General features: G+C 37.3%; 1 protein-coding gene across 1 annotated transcript in view; it reads right to left on the minus strand.

The window, feature by feature from the left end:
* The window catches only part of OXCT1 (3-oxoacid CoA-transferase 1), a 138,914-nt gene that overhangs the window by 73,047 nt on the left and 51,276 nt on the right, over positions 1–14,591 (minus strand). The window contains exons 8-9 of the mRNA XM_058718573.1: positions 1,579–1,686; positions 195–309 (exon numbers count right to left, since the gene is read on the minus strand). Coding sequence (XP_058574556.1) covers positions 195–309; positions 1,579–1,686 — 223 coding nt within the window. The remainder of the gene's footprint in view (positions 1–194; positions 310–1,578; positions 1,687–14,591) is intronic.

Consider the following 14,591-nt stretch of genomic DNA (forward strand, 5'->3'; position numbering starts at 1 on the left):
GGATCAGTTGGTTAAAGGTCTGACTCTTGGTTTCAGCTCAGGTCATGATCTCATGGTTCGTGGGTTCCAGCCCCACCTTGGGCTCTGTGCTAACAGCAACATTAAAAGCATTTAAACATTAAATGCAATTTTAAACAAAGACAAGAAAAAGTGAGGGCTAGGCCTCTGCCCAGTCCCAGAAAGATAAAGGATACCATACATGCCATCTTCAAATTCAAGAGCTGCCCGCTTGATGATACGTTCCCTTACATTATCTCCAGGTTTACCGGATTTGGCTTTTATATCTTCCTCTTTCCGGACTGATAAACGCTTTAAAATAAACAGAAATTATTCATGATTGAGGTATACCCTGTATTTTATCACTGCCGAAATCTAAAATTTTATTGGAAAAAAACGTAGGTCTCTCCCTTTACTAAAACTATGAGGCAAATCTACAACAGAGAGTTTTTTGTTTTTTTTTTTAAGAATAACATGGGTGGTATTTGATGACAGAAATAATTTTTTAGAAAGTGAAAGAGGCCAGATCTGTTTGAAGAGAAAGATGTATCTGTTCTGTCTTTTTGAAGCAAGTAATCCCTCTGTTGCCATCACACTGACTGCTACTACTATTAGTCTTAAGAGTTCTACAACTGAATTCTTCTCAGGTGCTCAAGGATTGAGCCAGAGCAAAGAACAAGGAACAGACCCTGGGACTCTGTTTTTGCCGGGCTGTCAGAATGTGTTCACCAGGTGTCGCTACTGCCAATTGCGTATTTCCACCTGAAGAGTCTGGACTGGTTTTGCTACAAGTGCATCACAGAAATCATAAAAATATCCAAAAACCAGCCAGGAAACTATTTCCATTACTAAATCTTCTTGACATAGACTCTGGTTGCTATTTGCGAATGTCCCACATCCTCTCTTCTTAGTCCCTTGAACTTAGTTTTAGATTGCAAAATGTCTTTCTGTTTGATGCAAGGTAGAGGGTATCTCTGATTCCCCAGTATCTCCCACTGCATGTCTATTCTGTTGCTGACCCCTAGATAATTATGAATTTTGATACCAATTTTGGTCCAGCTGAGCATTCTTCATGCTCTCAGTAGCCTTAGAACATCTACAATGCCCCTGATGCCTACCCCTTGCCATGATCTCACATCCACCAGCTGCCCAGAGCCCAACACTGAGGGGAATGACTTTCTGGACTTTATACACTGCAAAGCAACTTTAAGATTGATAGACATTTCTGAATAATTAAACACTAAGAGTCCAGCAGGGCTAAAGCCTTCCCTACCCTGTAGAACAAACAGCCAAAACTATGCAGTGTAATAAATTAGGACAGTTACAGAAGCCTGGAAGACACAGCCTAGAGAATCATGTACCTTGGTGATCCACACTTTCGTAAACACAAGGCACTAATGGGCTGGACAATAACATAGATGATCATGTCCCCTTAGGATGGACACATGAGAAGCCCCTACTAAGATCCAAAGCAGGACTTTCCATTCAGCTTTAATTTCCTATCATCTGGAATGGCCCCAGGGGCACATAATCTCTGATAATCAGATTCATAAATTCTAACAAAGAAACTAATGCAATTACCTCAATCCTTTTCTCATATTTTTCTCCCTTTATAAGGCGATGTACATAAATCTTAGGAATATGGATGTCTTCTGGGGCAAATGATCCAATATCCACAATTTCTTCAACCTAGGCCAAGAGAAAATAAATTAATTAGTGAGAGCTTAAACTGAAAAATTTTTCATTTTGAAAAAAGTCCATGCATCTTTATCTCCAACTTAGGTTGGATATACAATGTAAAATACACATACACACATGCATATGTGTATGTATGTAGGTGTGTGTGCATATATATGTGTGTATGTATGTAAAAGAGAGCATATATGTATAAACATACATATATATGCATGTATACAAAAGAGAGAGAATACACTACACACAGACACTTCTGGACCCACAAAAAAGAAGAAACTCAAATACATGTGTCTGAACATAAAATACAGAACATAAAGCTCCAGAACTTAGCCTCTGCCTAAAAGAGCCTCAGTTACAAAGTTGTCAAATGGTTTCCCAGTACAGCTGCTTGAACTGTCACAAATTGCAGCTCAACTATGGAAAACTTGAAAGCACATCCCTTAAACCCTGATTTTCAAAATTAATGGGAGATTTATCATATCAAAGACAAAAATCTGTAACAACATCTGCTTGGTCCATTGAAAAGCTTTTTAAATATAGATACAAATGCTATCTGTAACAGTTTTTAATTATTTGTTATTAGCATCCTAGGATCGTGATAGAACTGCAATTGCTGAAATAATTTTACTTAAAGACAGATCATTAATTTCAATATGGAAATTCAAAAAGGAAAATATTAACTAATGACTAGAAATGCTCAATGTGATTAGAATTAAAGTCATTTACAGAGCAAAAGGGCATTATATAGCAGCATGAAATGCTCCTAGTTAGTCTGCTACTTTATAATTCATTTTAAAAGGGACAAATGAAGGGCACATTGTATACACTGTATATTAACTAATTTGGCAATAAACTGTATTTAGAAAAAATAAAAATAAATAAATAAACATTAAAAAAATAGATGTCAGCTGGGGGAAAAAAAGGACAAATGAAACAGTATCTTTGCATCAACATAAAAAGAACCTCAGAATAACCACGATCAAGAAAAACTAAGGTCAAACTAAGGTCAATGTTGTTGGGGTCAAAGAACTATCTTTCTGGTGCCAAGAAAAAATATTACCTTGAAGACTACTGGGTGCTCAGCTTAGTAGGTGTCATATCCAAAGCAAAGAACGATTTCCTTAAATGAACTAACTTGCGCAAAGTGACCTGTATGAAACGTGCCTCCTGAACTAAGAACTGAGCTCTCCAGAGGTCTTTGAGGTCAAGTAGCACTCTTTATATGCTATTCTACCCTGTATGCCCACACCACACTCCTCCTCCAATGAAAGCATACCAGGAATCACAAGAATCATTTTGGGTATTATGCACTGCTCCCAAATAGCTGAGAAAAACAGAACGTGGTAGGTAAAAGCTATCTTTAATGATAATTCGAAGGATCTTAATGAAAATCAAACAAAAACTCCAAGGAGGAGTCAGTAAACATATGGGCATCCAAGCTGAAATAATGGGTAGAGATGCACAAGTGCATTCATCTGAAAATGAGTTCGAGGGAGGCTAGGGGACTCCCCATCACTGTAATCTGCACCTTCCCTCAAAAACTTCTCTATGCTCCAGTAGTTCCCACTCAGGGTGGAGACCAGGTAAAGAGGAGTAGATACCGGAGATGCAGAGCAGCTAAGCATTATGCTACTTCTTCAAGTACTTGGAACTTTTAGCCGTTAGGGCTAATTCACATCTTTATACTTATTCAATTCAAGCCTTCAAAGAGTTTCGGGACTTAAACAATTTTTTTTATACATTAACCCATTAACCCTGAGGATATATATGAAGATTTAGTATTCAATAAAATATTGGCCATACCACTTGTTACAGTAAGAATGAGCTGGAAACAACCTAAATTGTCAACAACAGGATAACAGTAAAATATATAGGGTACATCCACATGATATATCAATATTATGCTTTCATAATACTTAATGACATGTCATAAGTTAATGTTTCATAAAAAGTAAGATTTTGTATAAATAACTATTTATAGATATGCTCTTTGGCATAATTGTCTCTCTACCTACAAAAAACAGAAAGGAAATACACAGAAATGTTAATAATTATTATCTGAGTAACAGTACAAGTTATTTCTTTTCATTTTATTTTGATAATCAAGGGGTGAAAAACTTACAGTTTTTTAAAGATACAATGGACACTAAGTAATTAGTTTCCCAAACCAGAGAATACATAAATGGAGGATGTCATAAATTCCTTAATTAGTTAGACATGTACCAAAAGGACACATTAAAAAAAGAAAAAACAAAAACAAAAACAGGGAGACTCAAAAAACAAAAACAAAACAAAACTGTGATTTCTAAACTCTAAAAGCACTTACAACTTTATGAAATGAATTAAGGAAACTCTTTTGTCTACTTTTTTAAAGATAATGCCAATTATTCTCCACGGCTAATGCTGTTCCAAAAGTCCAGACCCTCATATCTTGTGCTTGAATTATTGTAGCAGCTTCCTAATTGGTCTCCCAGCCTTTATCCTTCAGCAGGGACAAGAAACATAAAGGAAAATAATAATAATAACACTTATCACTCAAGCTAGAAATGCTGATGGGAACCAGTCACTTTTCTTCTGATTCCAATAAAGAAAGTTTTGACAAAAAACATCAAGGTAAGACAAAGTTTCTTTACCAAGGGTAACAACATCATGACTTTCACAACAAATAGGGTGAAAGAACGTGTTCTGGTAAAGCAACTGACGAAAAGCAGGAATCTGGTTGAGTGTCATCAGTTCTATGCTTTGTCATCCTAATAGAAGTGATTTTCATATCGTAGAAAATGCAAGTACAGCATTTGTCAAAACAAACAGTACTGAAAATTTCTATACAAAACTCAAAGCTTTCTTAGAGTGGGTTAGCAGAGTTAATAGCAAAGGAAGAAAATATTTGAAGTACAAACCAAAAGAAGAAAACATATGTTTTCAGACAATCTGTGAAAAGAGTTTTAAAAAACTGAAGAGGCAGAACTATCTTAATGCTAGCTATCGAAGGGCCTGAAGCCTTCTGTGCAGGCTTTGTGTGATTTTGAGAAAGAAAAGTAAGGAAGAACCAAAGTGGGGGAAACAAGTCTAGTGAGATCAGGCGATAACATAAGAGCTAAAAGAAATCTGAAAAGAAAGATGAATAAAATGAGGCTGTTAAGAAAAAAAGTAAAAAGCTCACAAGAACACTCACTAACAATGGCAGAAATGTTCCTCCTGAAATCAGAAGTGGGGAAGATAGAAAATAAAGAACAAAGAAAATCTCAGTGCAAAGCAGTGAGCATATTTAAGTTTAAATATGCTCAAGATGGAGGAAAGGTAGTTAAGAACAACCCAGACCTCTGGCTGGCGCTAAGCATAGTTCTTAGGCAGCACCATCTGGTTCATCTAGAAACCCAGACACTTGAGGCTTCTCTAATTAGTACATGTCTTCAGTCATTAGCAGGAAAATAGAGGCTAGGAAATGTTAATTATTATTGATTTGAACTTTGTTTTAAAAGGTTGCTTTCTCTGCCCTATACCCTTCCTACCTTATAATTCTGAAAACTTTTATTTTAAAGCTCAGACAAGGATAAGAACTCATTCTTGGGTGACAATGTCTTTGTTTTCACTTGGCAAATATTACTTATATCTCAGGTAAGGGAACAGAGGAGCTACAAGGCAATAACTTTCTTATGTATTTATTTTATTTTAGTGGCAACCTGAATCTGTGATAGCCACAAAAAAATTGGGCCCTACACTGCAAACGTCACAGTGATACTAGGTGAGGGCTGTTTGATACTAGGTGAGGGCTGAAGGGGAGGGATCACACTGAAGGTGTTTTTCTGGAGTCATTTTAACTTTCAAAACAGGTTAGGATGAATTTCTTCTGGCAAGAAAGAAAAAAAGCCAACAACAACAAGCATTAATGTCTAGAATCATGAAAAACACGAAGTGATCCCAAATTACAAAATCTGTGGAAGACTAGAAAAATGGAAGACGGAAGCAATGAGCCATAAGAGAAAACATTACAAGTTAGATGCAGAGGTGCTCTGGATGTCTCTGGGTCAGATGAAGAGAAAATGTGGAGAAAAAGGGAGGTCAGCATGCAGGGCATACTTCCCAAGAATCCAAAGAGGCAAATCAATCAAACAAACAAACAAAAACAATGAAAAAAAAAAAACAATTAAAAAATCCAAAGGAGCAAGAAGGTGCATATTGTATTAAGCTTCATGCTAAGAGATGATAAGATTAGTACAAAAAATATAAGATAAAATGGCATGGAAGCTAAAAGGACCTGGAACAAATTACAAATGGTCTTAGATATCTATGTATAAATGCACAGACTGAAAAGATGAGTAGCTAGGCTATTAATGAATTTGCAACCTTAACGACAGTGGTAAATATGATTGTGTAGCCATGACTGAAACCTTGTTGACTGGATCTCATACCAATAGATTCTCTACAATGCCCAGTGAAAATAAGCTCACAGAACATGTTATGTCAAGAAAAATATGCACATGCCTGGGAAGCCACAGACCTAGTGATGAAATGTGGTATATTTACCGTGAGTTTAAAAAGATAGGGAATATCGCACTAATGGCCATACAATCACAGTGCTCTCCAAACTAAAGATGTAGAGGATGTATTTTTAGTAGGAATGTCAAAACTGGCTCAGAAATAAGACAGTCATATCATGAGAGACACTATTTGAATATCTTCTGATCATCACATTCCTCTGAAAATTTCTATAATGCCTTCTGACAAGTTCTATATTTGAGAATGAACAAGTGAGAGAAATCATGATTCTGGACCTCTACCAGATAAGGGTAACCAATAAGGATAAACTTGGTAAAGTAGAAATGATGGAATCCCTGAGAGAAAGTGACAATGTAAAATTGGAATTTGCGGTGGCCTGGGAAATGAATCCTGGACATAAGCAGAAATGTATCCTGGTCTTTGAAGAAAAGCAGACTGGAAAAAGTTGAGAGGAAAAAAAAAAGCAGAATCAAGTAGTCAGAAACTCTAGAAGACAAAGAGACTTATGAGGCTTTTGAAACCCCCATTCTGATAATACAAAAACGGATCGCCTTGGTAATGAAGAGAATAGCATATAAAGAAGAGTGTAAGAGGTATAACATGGCTAGATATGTGTTTCCTCATATCTTACAAGGGCTCATACAAAAGAGAGACCAGCATGGTCTAGAGCAAATGGGAGTCACCTGAAACTTTGAGAGGTGTGTCAAAAGGTACAAATCGGAATGAAACAAGTCATGTCCAAAATGTTACAGATGATGAAAGTGGTTTCTGGGATGATTTTGCTGTTGCTGATGGAGAATTCAGAAATGATAATCACCACTGCTTGAGAGACGACAGAAAAAAAGTGCCGTAGTTCAATTCCATTTTGCTCCTGACTTCCCCAGTAAGGAGGAAAGGGCAATACTAACAGGGCTAAGGAGGAATTGAATTCCAAGAAGAGATAGATTCTCTGAACTAATACTAGGCTGCAGACCCACAAAAATTATAACCCAGGATTCTTAAAGGGCCTGAAAATATGGTCAGAGAATTACAGCCCAGTGAAAAATGGTAGCAGTGTCAGCAGATGGAGAGAAGCATATAGACTTCTTTCCGAAAGAGGGGCTCAATTCACAACAGTATTCCAAAATGGATTATTGCACAGATAGTCTGTAAGGTCATTAAACAGAGAAAAGACTATTGTGAGACAGCAGTACAAGTTCCCCCACAGACCACACCATGCAGAATGAACTTCATTAACCTGCAGATCAGGCTAGCACACTGGAGAGGAGAAAAGCAGAGTGTGATTTCACAAAGAACCTAACCAAGTTCGTCACAAAAGTTTTACAGACTCAGCAGGGAAATAGGACTTGGATACATTCACTTAAAATCAACAAATACGAATTAAGCACATACTAGATACAGCAATGAAGAAAATAGATAGGAAGCCTACTTTGATGTGCAAATAGTAGAGAAGTACTTGAAGAATCACAGAAGTATTTGCCGGCCTGAGAAATCCTTAGACATCTCTAATGCTGTAGTTTTAACTCTGGGGGAAATGCGTAGTTCTTTATGAATCCAATGAAAGCCACACAAACTACAAAATCCTTCATGAGATTTCAGGTGTTTGGTCCATAAACACCGCCCCCCTGGCCCCTGCTCCTACTCTTCAGTGTCAGCTAGACCCCAGATCAGAAGAGAAGCCCTAATCTAACGGGCTGGGGTCTTTGGTCCTATCCTGTTCAACATCTTTATCAAGGCCTTCGATGAAGACAGGGAGCACATTCTGAGTCCACTGTGGTAAGAGGAAAGGGTCTGGGTGCAACAGGCAATTCTGAACAGATACATTTCCATCTCTGTAAGAGAAGACAATCTCAGGCTTAGGACTTCCAAATATGTTGCAAAAGTCTGGGTGAGAAAAACAATATTCAAGGGGTCCAAACATTCTTTTTTTTAAATTTATTTAATGTTTATTTACTTTTGAGAGACAGAGCATGAGCAGGGGAGGGGCAGAGAAAGAGTTCAGACACAGAATCTGAAGCAGGCTCCAGGTTCTGAGATGTCAGTACAGAGCCCGATGCGGGGCTCGAACTCACAAACGAGGAGATCATGGCCTGAGCTGAAGTCAGACGCTTAACCGACTGAGCCACCCAGGCACCCTGTTTTTTGTGGGTTTTTTTGTTTTTTTTTTTTAATGTTCAAGGGGTCCAAACATTCTTAATGCTCCAAGAAGAGTCTGCCCCTGGGGCAAACCAATAGCTTTATACCATAGTTACAAAGAGTCAGTTTCTCCCTCTTACAATCAAATGAGTTCTTTCTTGCAATTAAAACACAATGCCTAAGATAAAATTCTGTCTAGTTTTCATAGCAAGAATAGTTGTAGTTCACCTGATCTGATTAGTTTATTTTATATGGTATGTACTATATTTTTACTTGACATCTTGTACTCATTCATGTTTGCCATGACAGTATGATTTTTCGGTCCAATTCCACCTCCATTTTAAAGCCCTACCATTGCTTTTCTTTCTTCCTATAGCTGTGCTTTTTTTTGTTTTGTTTTTTTTAACGTAGGCTCCACATCCAGGTGGAGCCCAACCCGGGGCTTGAACTCACTCACAACCCTGAGATCAAAACCTAAAGTGAGATCAAGAGTCACATGCTTAGTTGACTGAGCCACCCAGGTGCCCCTAGCACCTTTTTAATTGATGTTATGTTTGTATATATTCTGTGTCTTCTAAGCTACTTTATTATCATGTCTAGAACACAATGGGTAAAAATTAAACAGTGCATTGATCAAATTGGTGAATGATACAAGGCCAGAAAAAAGAGCTGATACTATTAAGATAGAAAATGGTCTCTACTGGTTAGGAAAATAAAAAATGATATTCAGCAGGGTACAAATGTTGCAAAAGAATACCTGGTCTAATAATTGTTTGAAGAGGAAATATAAAAGGGCTTACCTAAGCACAGGCACAAAGACTATACCCAAAAAACCCAGAAGAACCTTTCTTTCTCCCCTTGCTGTCCAACCTCAGAGCTCATAACCACCTTCAACCTGATGTCCCTCATTGCAAAACAAAAACAATCCTTCCTCTCTATGATGTCTCATTTGAAACATGGGATGAGAAGGAAAACAGGTGTAGCAGCTTGAACTTTTTAGAAGAACTTTTTAGAAGAAGATTAATTTACTAAAACTATGATTAGCAGCAAAATATGCCATATTGATCCAAAAAAAGTAGGAATATTACTTTCTTCATGAACTATCCCAATAGTTTTTGTAATGGAGAAGACTATTTTTTTAAAAAATTTATTATTTTTTTAAAGGTTTATTTATTTTTGAGAGAGACAGAATGTGAATGGGGAAGGGGCAGAGAGAGATGGAGACAGAGGATCTGAAGTGCACTCTGAGCCCATTGTGGGGCTCGAAACCCACAAGCCGCAAGATCATGATCTGAGCGGAAGTTGGACGCTTCACCGACTGAGCCACCCAGACGCCCCTCAAAAGACAAATTTAAAAGCAGTTTATGACAAGTATTATTTTCATTTCCACTGACTCTAATACTATATCCAAACAGTCTAGTCCATGCTGGTATTTTGCTAGCATTTTTTTTTAATTTGACCAAAAATGTCAATCTTCACTAAGTATGTGATTTAATAACATCCAGGCAGTATTACAAATATCCAAATTTTATTTGTCATGTCTTCTTCTGAAAGGAAATTTTATTAGGGCTGTAGCAAATCCAGAGAAGTAATTAAAAGGAGTACATCTACCCAAAGGAATTAAAACACTTCTAACATGTTCATTCAAAGCACCAGTCTTATCTACAACACTAAGGAAAAAAAATTACACCATTATCACATACCCCAAGGAAAACAGGGAGACATGATATAATTAAAAGAATTAAACTAGGAACATTTTTCAATGAAGAGAGTTACGGAGAAACAGGAAGAGAAAGAAAGTCTGTGTTGGGTTTTTACAGCCACCAAAAAACTGCCTATTAGTGACACCAACTAGAACTTTGAAAGGTTACTCTTTTAAGACTGTTGACTTTAATTTCGAGCTGTTAATCGTCCTTGGAGCTCTTCATAATGTAAGAATGCAGTATTTAACACATAAACTGCTAACTAGAATTGGGTTAATCTCTAGCATTTCCAGAACACAGCGAATGGCTGCTTAATCTAACAGAAATTGCAACTAGGATTCACCTTGTGGATGACTCAATAATTCCTAAATTTAAAACCCTTCACCATGTGGGATAGAACAAGAGCTTTCTTTCTTCATTTTACCTTTTAAACGTTCTCTGTACATTTCACTTCTATAAAGCAGTAACCGATGTGGAATCTTATTAATTTCATTAAGAACATTAAAGTGCCATGTTTCTTTTTCCTGATTTAGTATAAGGTAGACATACAATGCAAAAATAAACTTCAAAAGAAGATGCCCTTCCCACCGCTCATGGTACAATTTCCGAAACTAGATCTTTACGTCCTAAAGAAATTCAAACATATTCAAACATTCTCAGCTGTGATGTTAACAGTAAGAGCAAATGGCTGTTCCCTTCATACAAATAGCAGGTACACACGAACGGTTTTGTGGCTGGCATCACTTGGCTCCAGTTTTTCCCCACAAACTCAATTTCGGTCTCTGGTCATCACTAGGAATCCTAAGCAGGTCGGTCCAGACTCTGAGGTCATCATTCACAGCAATGACCGAAAAACCTACAGTGAATGAAGCTGAAGTCTCACATCTAAAATGTCTTTTATGGCATATACAGCTCATCCCTAAAACTTAATGCCATATTTGAAAAATGAAGAATGACAATTAAAAGACGCACCCTGGTTTTTCAGAATTCCCCCCATTAAAGACAAGTGGCTATGGGCGATGGAAAACAGTAATTTGTTGATGCCAGTACTCTGTAAGGGAGCAACTTTGCCATTTGACTCCAATGCCATGTATTTCACCTATACTTAAAAAACTGAGACAACAGAGTATAATATAGAGCACTGGATTTGGGGTCAGAAGATGTGGATTCTGGTTTTAACCCTAATGTCATCTAACACTGTGTTCTTATGTGTACCATTTAAACTCATTTCATCTCTAAAATGTGAAAGTTGAGTTTTAAATAATGCCTAGTATTCCTTCCAGCCCTTACATGTTGTTAAGTCTACATTTGTTCCTCAATGTGCTATAAAAAGACCTTAAAGTATGCAAATTAATGTATCTTTTTAATTACTCTAGGTTGTTGAACACTACAGCATTCCCCTCTTATGCAACACATGATTTTAATTCCATACCTTCAATACTCTTCTGTACTTGCATATTTGCTATGCCAGTTCTTGCCTGAGTCAACAGGCCATTGCTTTTACAAGGCCAGTTTATTTGCCACCATTTGATAACCCTCTGCATATCTAGTTAACTACCATATGGCTTCTTCTGCTTTAACTGCGTAATAAAAGCCTACTGAATGAAACACACTATCTATTCCAGCCAGCATTAAAAGGCACACCTTGAGATAAAATGATCCCAGGGAAGTCAGAGGAAGCTAGTCACAGTAATAAGGAAAGGAATTATAGAACAGCTGGCAGCAGATTATCGAGTCTCTCAATTCAGGGTCTGACAAAGGCCTCAAATATAAAGCTGTCAGGAAGAACCACTGAGTATAAGACATTTTTGCTTCCTTAGACCACGGCAGGATAATGACGCCAATCAAGTAGAATGGGCAGAACATTTCTAAAACTGCAAAGCGATGCTTATATTTTAAAATTGCTGGCTCAGTGAATCAAAGAGCATTTAATGATCATCTATTATGTGCCAGGCATTGTGCCAGATGCTGGGGATACAAAGATGAGTAGGACAAGGTCCCACGAAGTGCTCCCAATCTAATGGAGGAGATAGGCAAACAGCTAATCACAGTACCACGTGGTGATAAATGCTGTAACAGAGGAAAAGCTCCCCTCAGAAGGCAGAAACAAAAAAAAAAAAGGATGGGGAGGGCATTCCGGGCAGAAGAAATGGGAAGGGCAAAGTGCTGGAGTCAGGAGATATTGTCGTCTGGGGGGATGTGGCAAGAGGGTACTTGTGAAGAGACTTAGGGCATGCAGGAATGGGAGCGGCGGAAAGAAGTCTGAGAATTTTACTTCATAAAATGAGAAACCTCACTTTGGAAAAGCTATCAGAAATGGCAACAGCTATCCTGAACCAAAAAGAAATGCGATTTCCTTCATATTTCAAAAAACTCACAGGAGAGTTCACCTGAACTAATGCTGCTAGGGCAGTTTTTGATTACTGTGGCTTCTCTCTAGAAAAGAAAATTTTAACAACTTCGCAATTACATTCTCTCACCGTTACTAATTTTTGGTTGTGCACCTGGGTTTTCTAGGGGCCTAGTAAAGGCCACTGGGAAATTTGAATATATTCTAATTTTAGAAGGGTGCCATATGCTGTGTGCTAAAACTATAATAATGATACATGCTGACATGTGTTCATAAGAAATATATACAGTAACACAAAAGGGGTCAATGAGTAATGTTTATCACTTTTCCTCTCACACATTTCTTACTTAAATCATTTATGTAAGTTATGACTTTAAAATGCCTTCTTTCTAAAGCTATATTCTTGAACAAGAAAGATTTGGAGAGTTAACTCCTTTAAAAAAAAAAAAAGCAGCTAATTTTTAAAATGAAACAATCTTGCATAAGCCCTAATTATCACTTCAGTATTTGTAGACTAGATCTATATTTGAAGTGGAAAAAATAACATTTTTTGACAAGGTCTCTGGAAGGAGTGAGGAAAGCCACTATTATTTTAATAGGAGTGACTTTAAAATCACAAGCTAAATTCTTAACACCAACACGGAATAAATCAATAAGTAGGTCAAAAGATGTTAGGTAAACGAAAGGAGAAAGTAAAATTAGTAAAAGGAATCTTTGTCCTTTTTTTGCAATGAGATAGTTTTGTAAGAGAGTATCCCGTTGATTTATGTTAGTCATACCATGGCTTACTATTCGGTAGCCTTCAGGAGAGAATATCATAGGTAAAGATTCCAAAACCATCATATTATGTTAGAAATTCCCCCTGGCCTTTTCTTACCTTCTCTTTCTCAACAGAATATATGCCCTCATTTGCAATGAGACGCTTTTGTGGGAAATCACAGGCATAAGTTTTAGAGAGCTGTCTCAAAACAGTGAATCAACAGAGCACTTGACTCACACCTTATTTTAGGAATGGGTTCTGTGGGTATAGCTGCCAGTCACGGCTACGTCTGAGAGCCTTATCCATCTTTACTTCCATAATTAAGTCACTGCTATGGGTTCAAGATTCTCTTCCTTTTCTGGTCTACTAGCTAGAGCCAATCAAGTTTTCCCCCAAGGCGGGGCAGCTAGGAAGATCCTCCCAGAAAGCTGGGTTCAAACCCATAGAGCCCAGCTCCAGAGTACACATCAGCTTCTCTCTTTTGTAATTCTTCATCTAAGTGGGAGATTCAAGAACACCTAGGAATGAAATGCTAGAGACATTCCCATTAAAATAACGATAGTATTACCTACAGCAACACATAAAATCACAAAGGAAATATAAATAGCCAATAAATATTCAACTTCCCTTGTCATCCAAGATACACAAATTAAAACCACAAGACAGCATTTTTCACCTAGCAAATTATCAAAAAAATATTAAGTATAACATTCATGTTGTCGAGAATGGTTCAAAGCCATGCTTTTACATATCACTATGGGATTATAATTGAAATTAGCTTCCTAGAGAACAATTTAGCAGTATTTATACATAATTCTAGGAATTTTGTCAAAGAAAATAATCAGATATGCACAAAAACAAGGATACTCATTAAAGCACTATTGACAATAGTGAAAGGTGGAAAACACCATAAAAACCCAACAATAAAGAGTTATTAATACATATTTGAAGTATAACTATGGAAATAGCCTTTTGGGGGGAGGGGATATTAATGACCTGCAAAAACACCCTTAATGTTTTGTGCAATGAAAAACATATATAATATGGTCATAATCTTACAATATATATGAACAGGAATTAAGGAAATCAAACCAAGAGACATCCAATTCCCTCGTTCCTTCAAGGCCCTTGGTTCCATGTAGGAAGGGTCTCCACATCCAATTTTGGCCCATTCACACCTTAGACTGTGAGCCAAGAGTGACAATCCACCATATACAAATATCTGCAGAAACTAGTCCATCAAACAGAAAGAGGTCCTGTGGGGTCAGCGGCACAACCCCACAGCCCACAACAGCAGGCAGGATCCCACAGCAATTACTATCTTGATCGTTAAATTTAGAACTCACTGGTCTAAATATCTAGGTGAGCCCTATCTCATCAACTAGATTGTGAGACAGTCTAAGATAATCACGGTGTCTTATGTGGCAGATCCCTATCATATGTGAACTTA

Source organism: Neofelis nebulosa, chromosome 1 (genome assembly GCF_028018385.1).
Source record: "Neofelis nebulosa isolate mNeoNeb1 chromosome 1, mNeoNeb1.pri, whole genome shotgun sequence".
Lineage (NCBI taxonomy): Eukaryota > Metazoa > Chordata > Mammalia > Carnivora > Felidae > Neofelis > Neofelis nebulosa.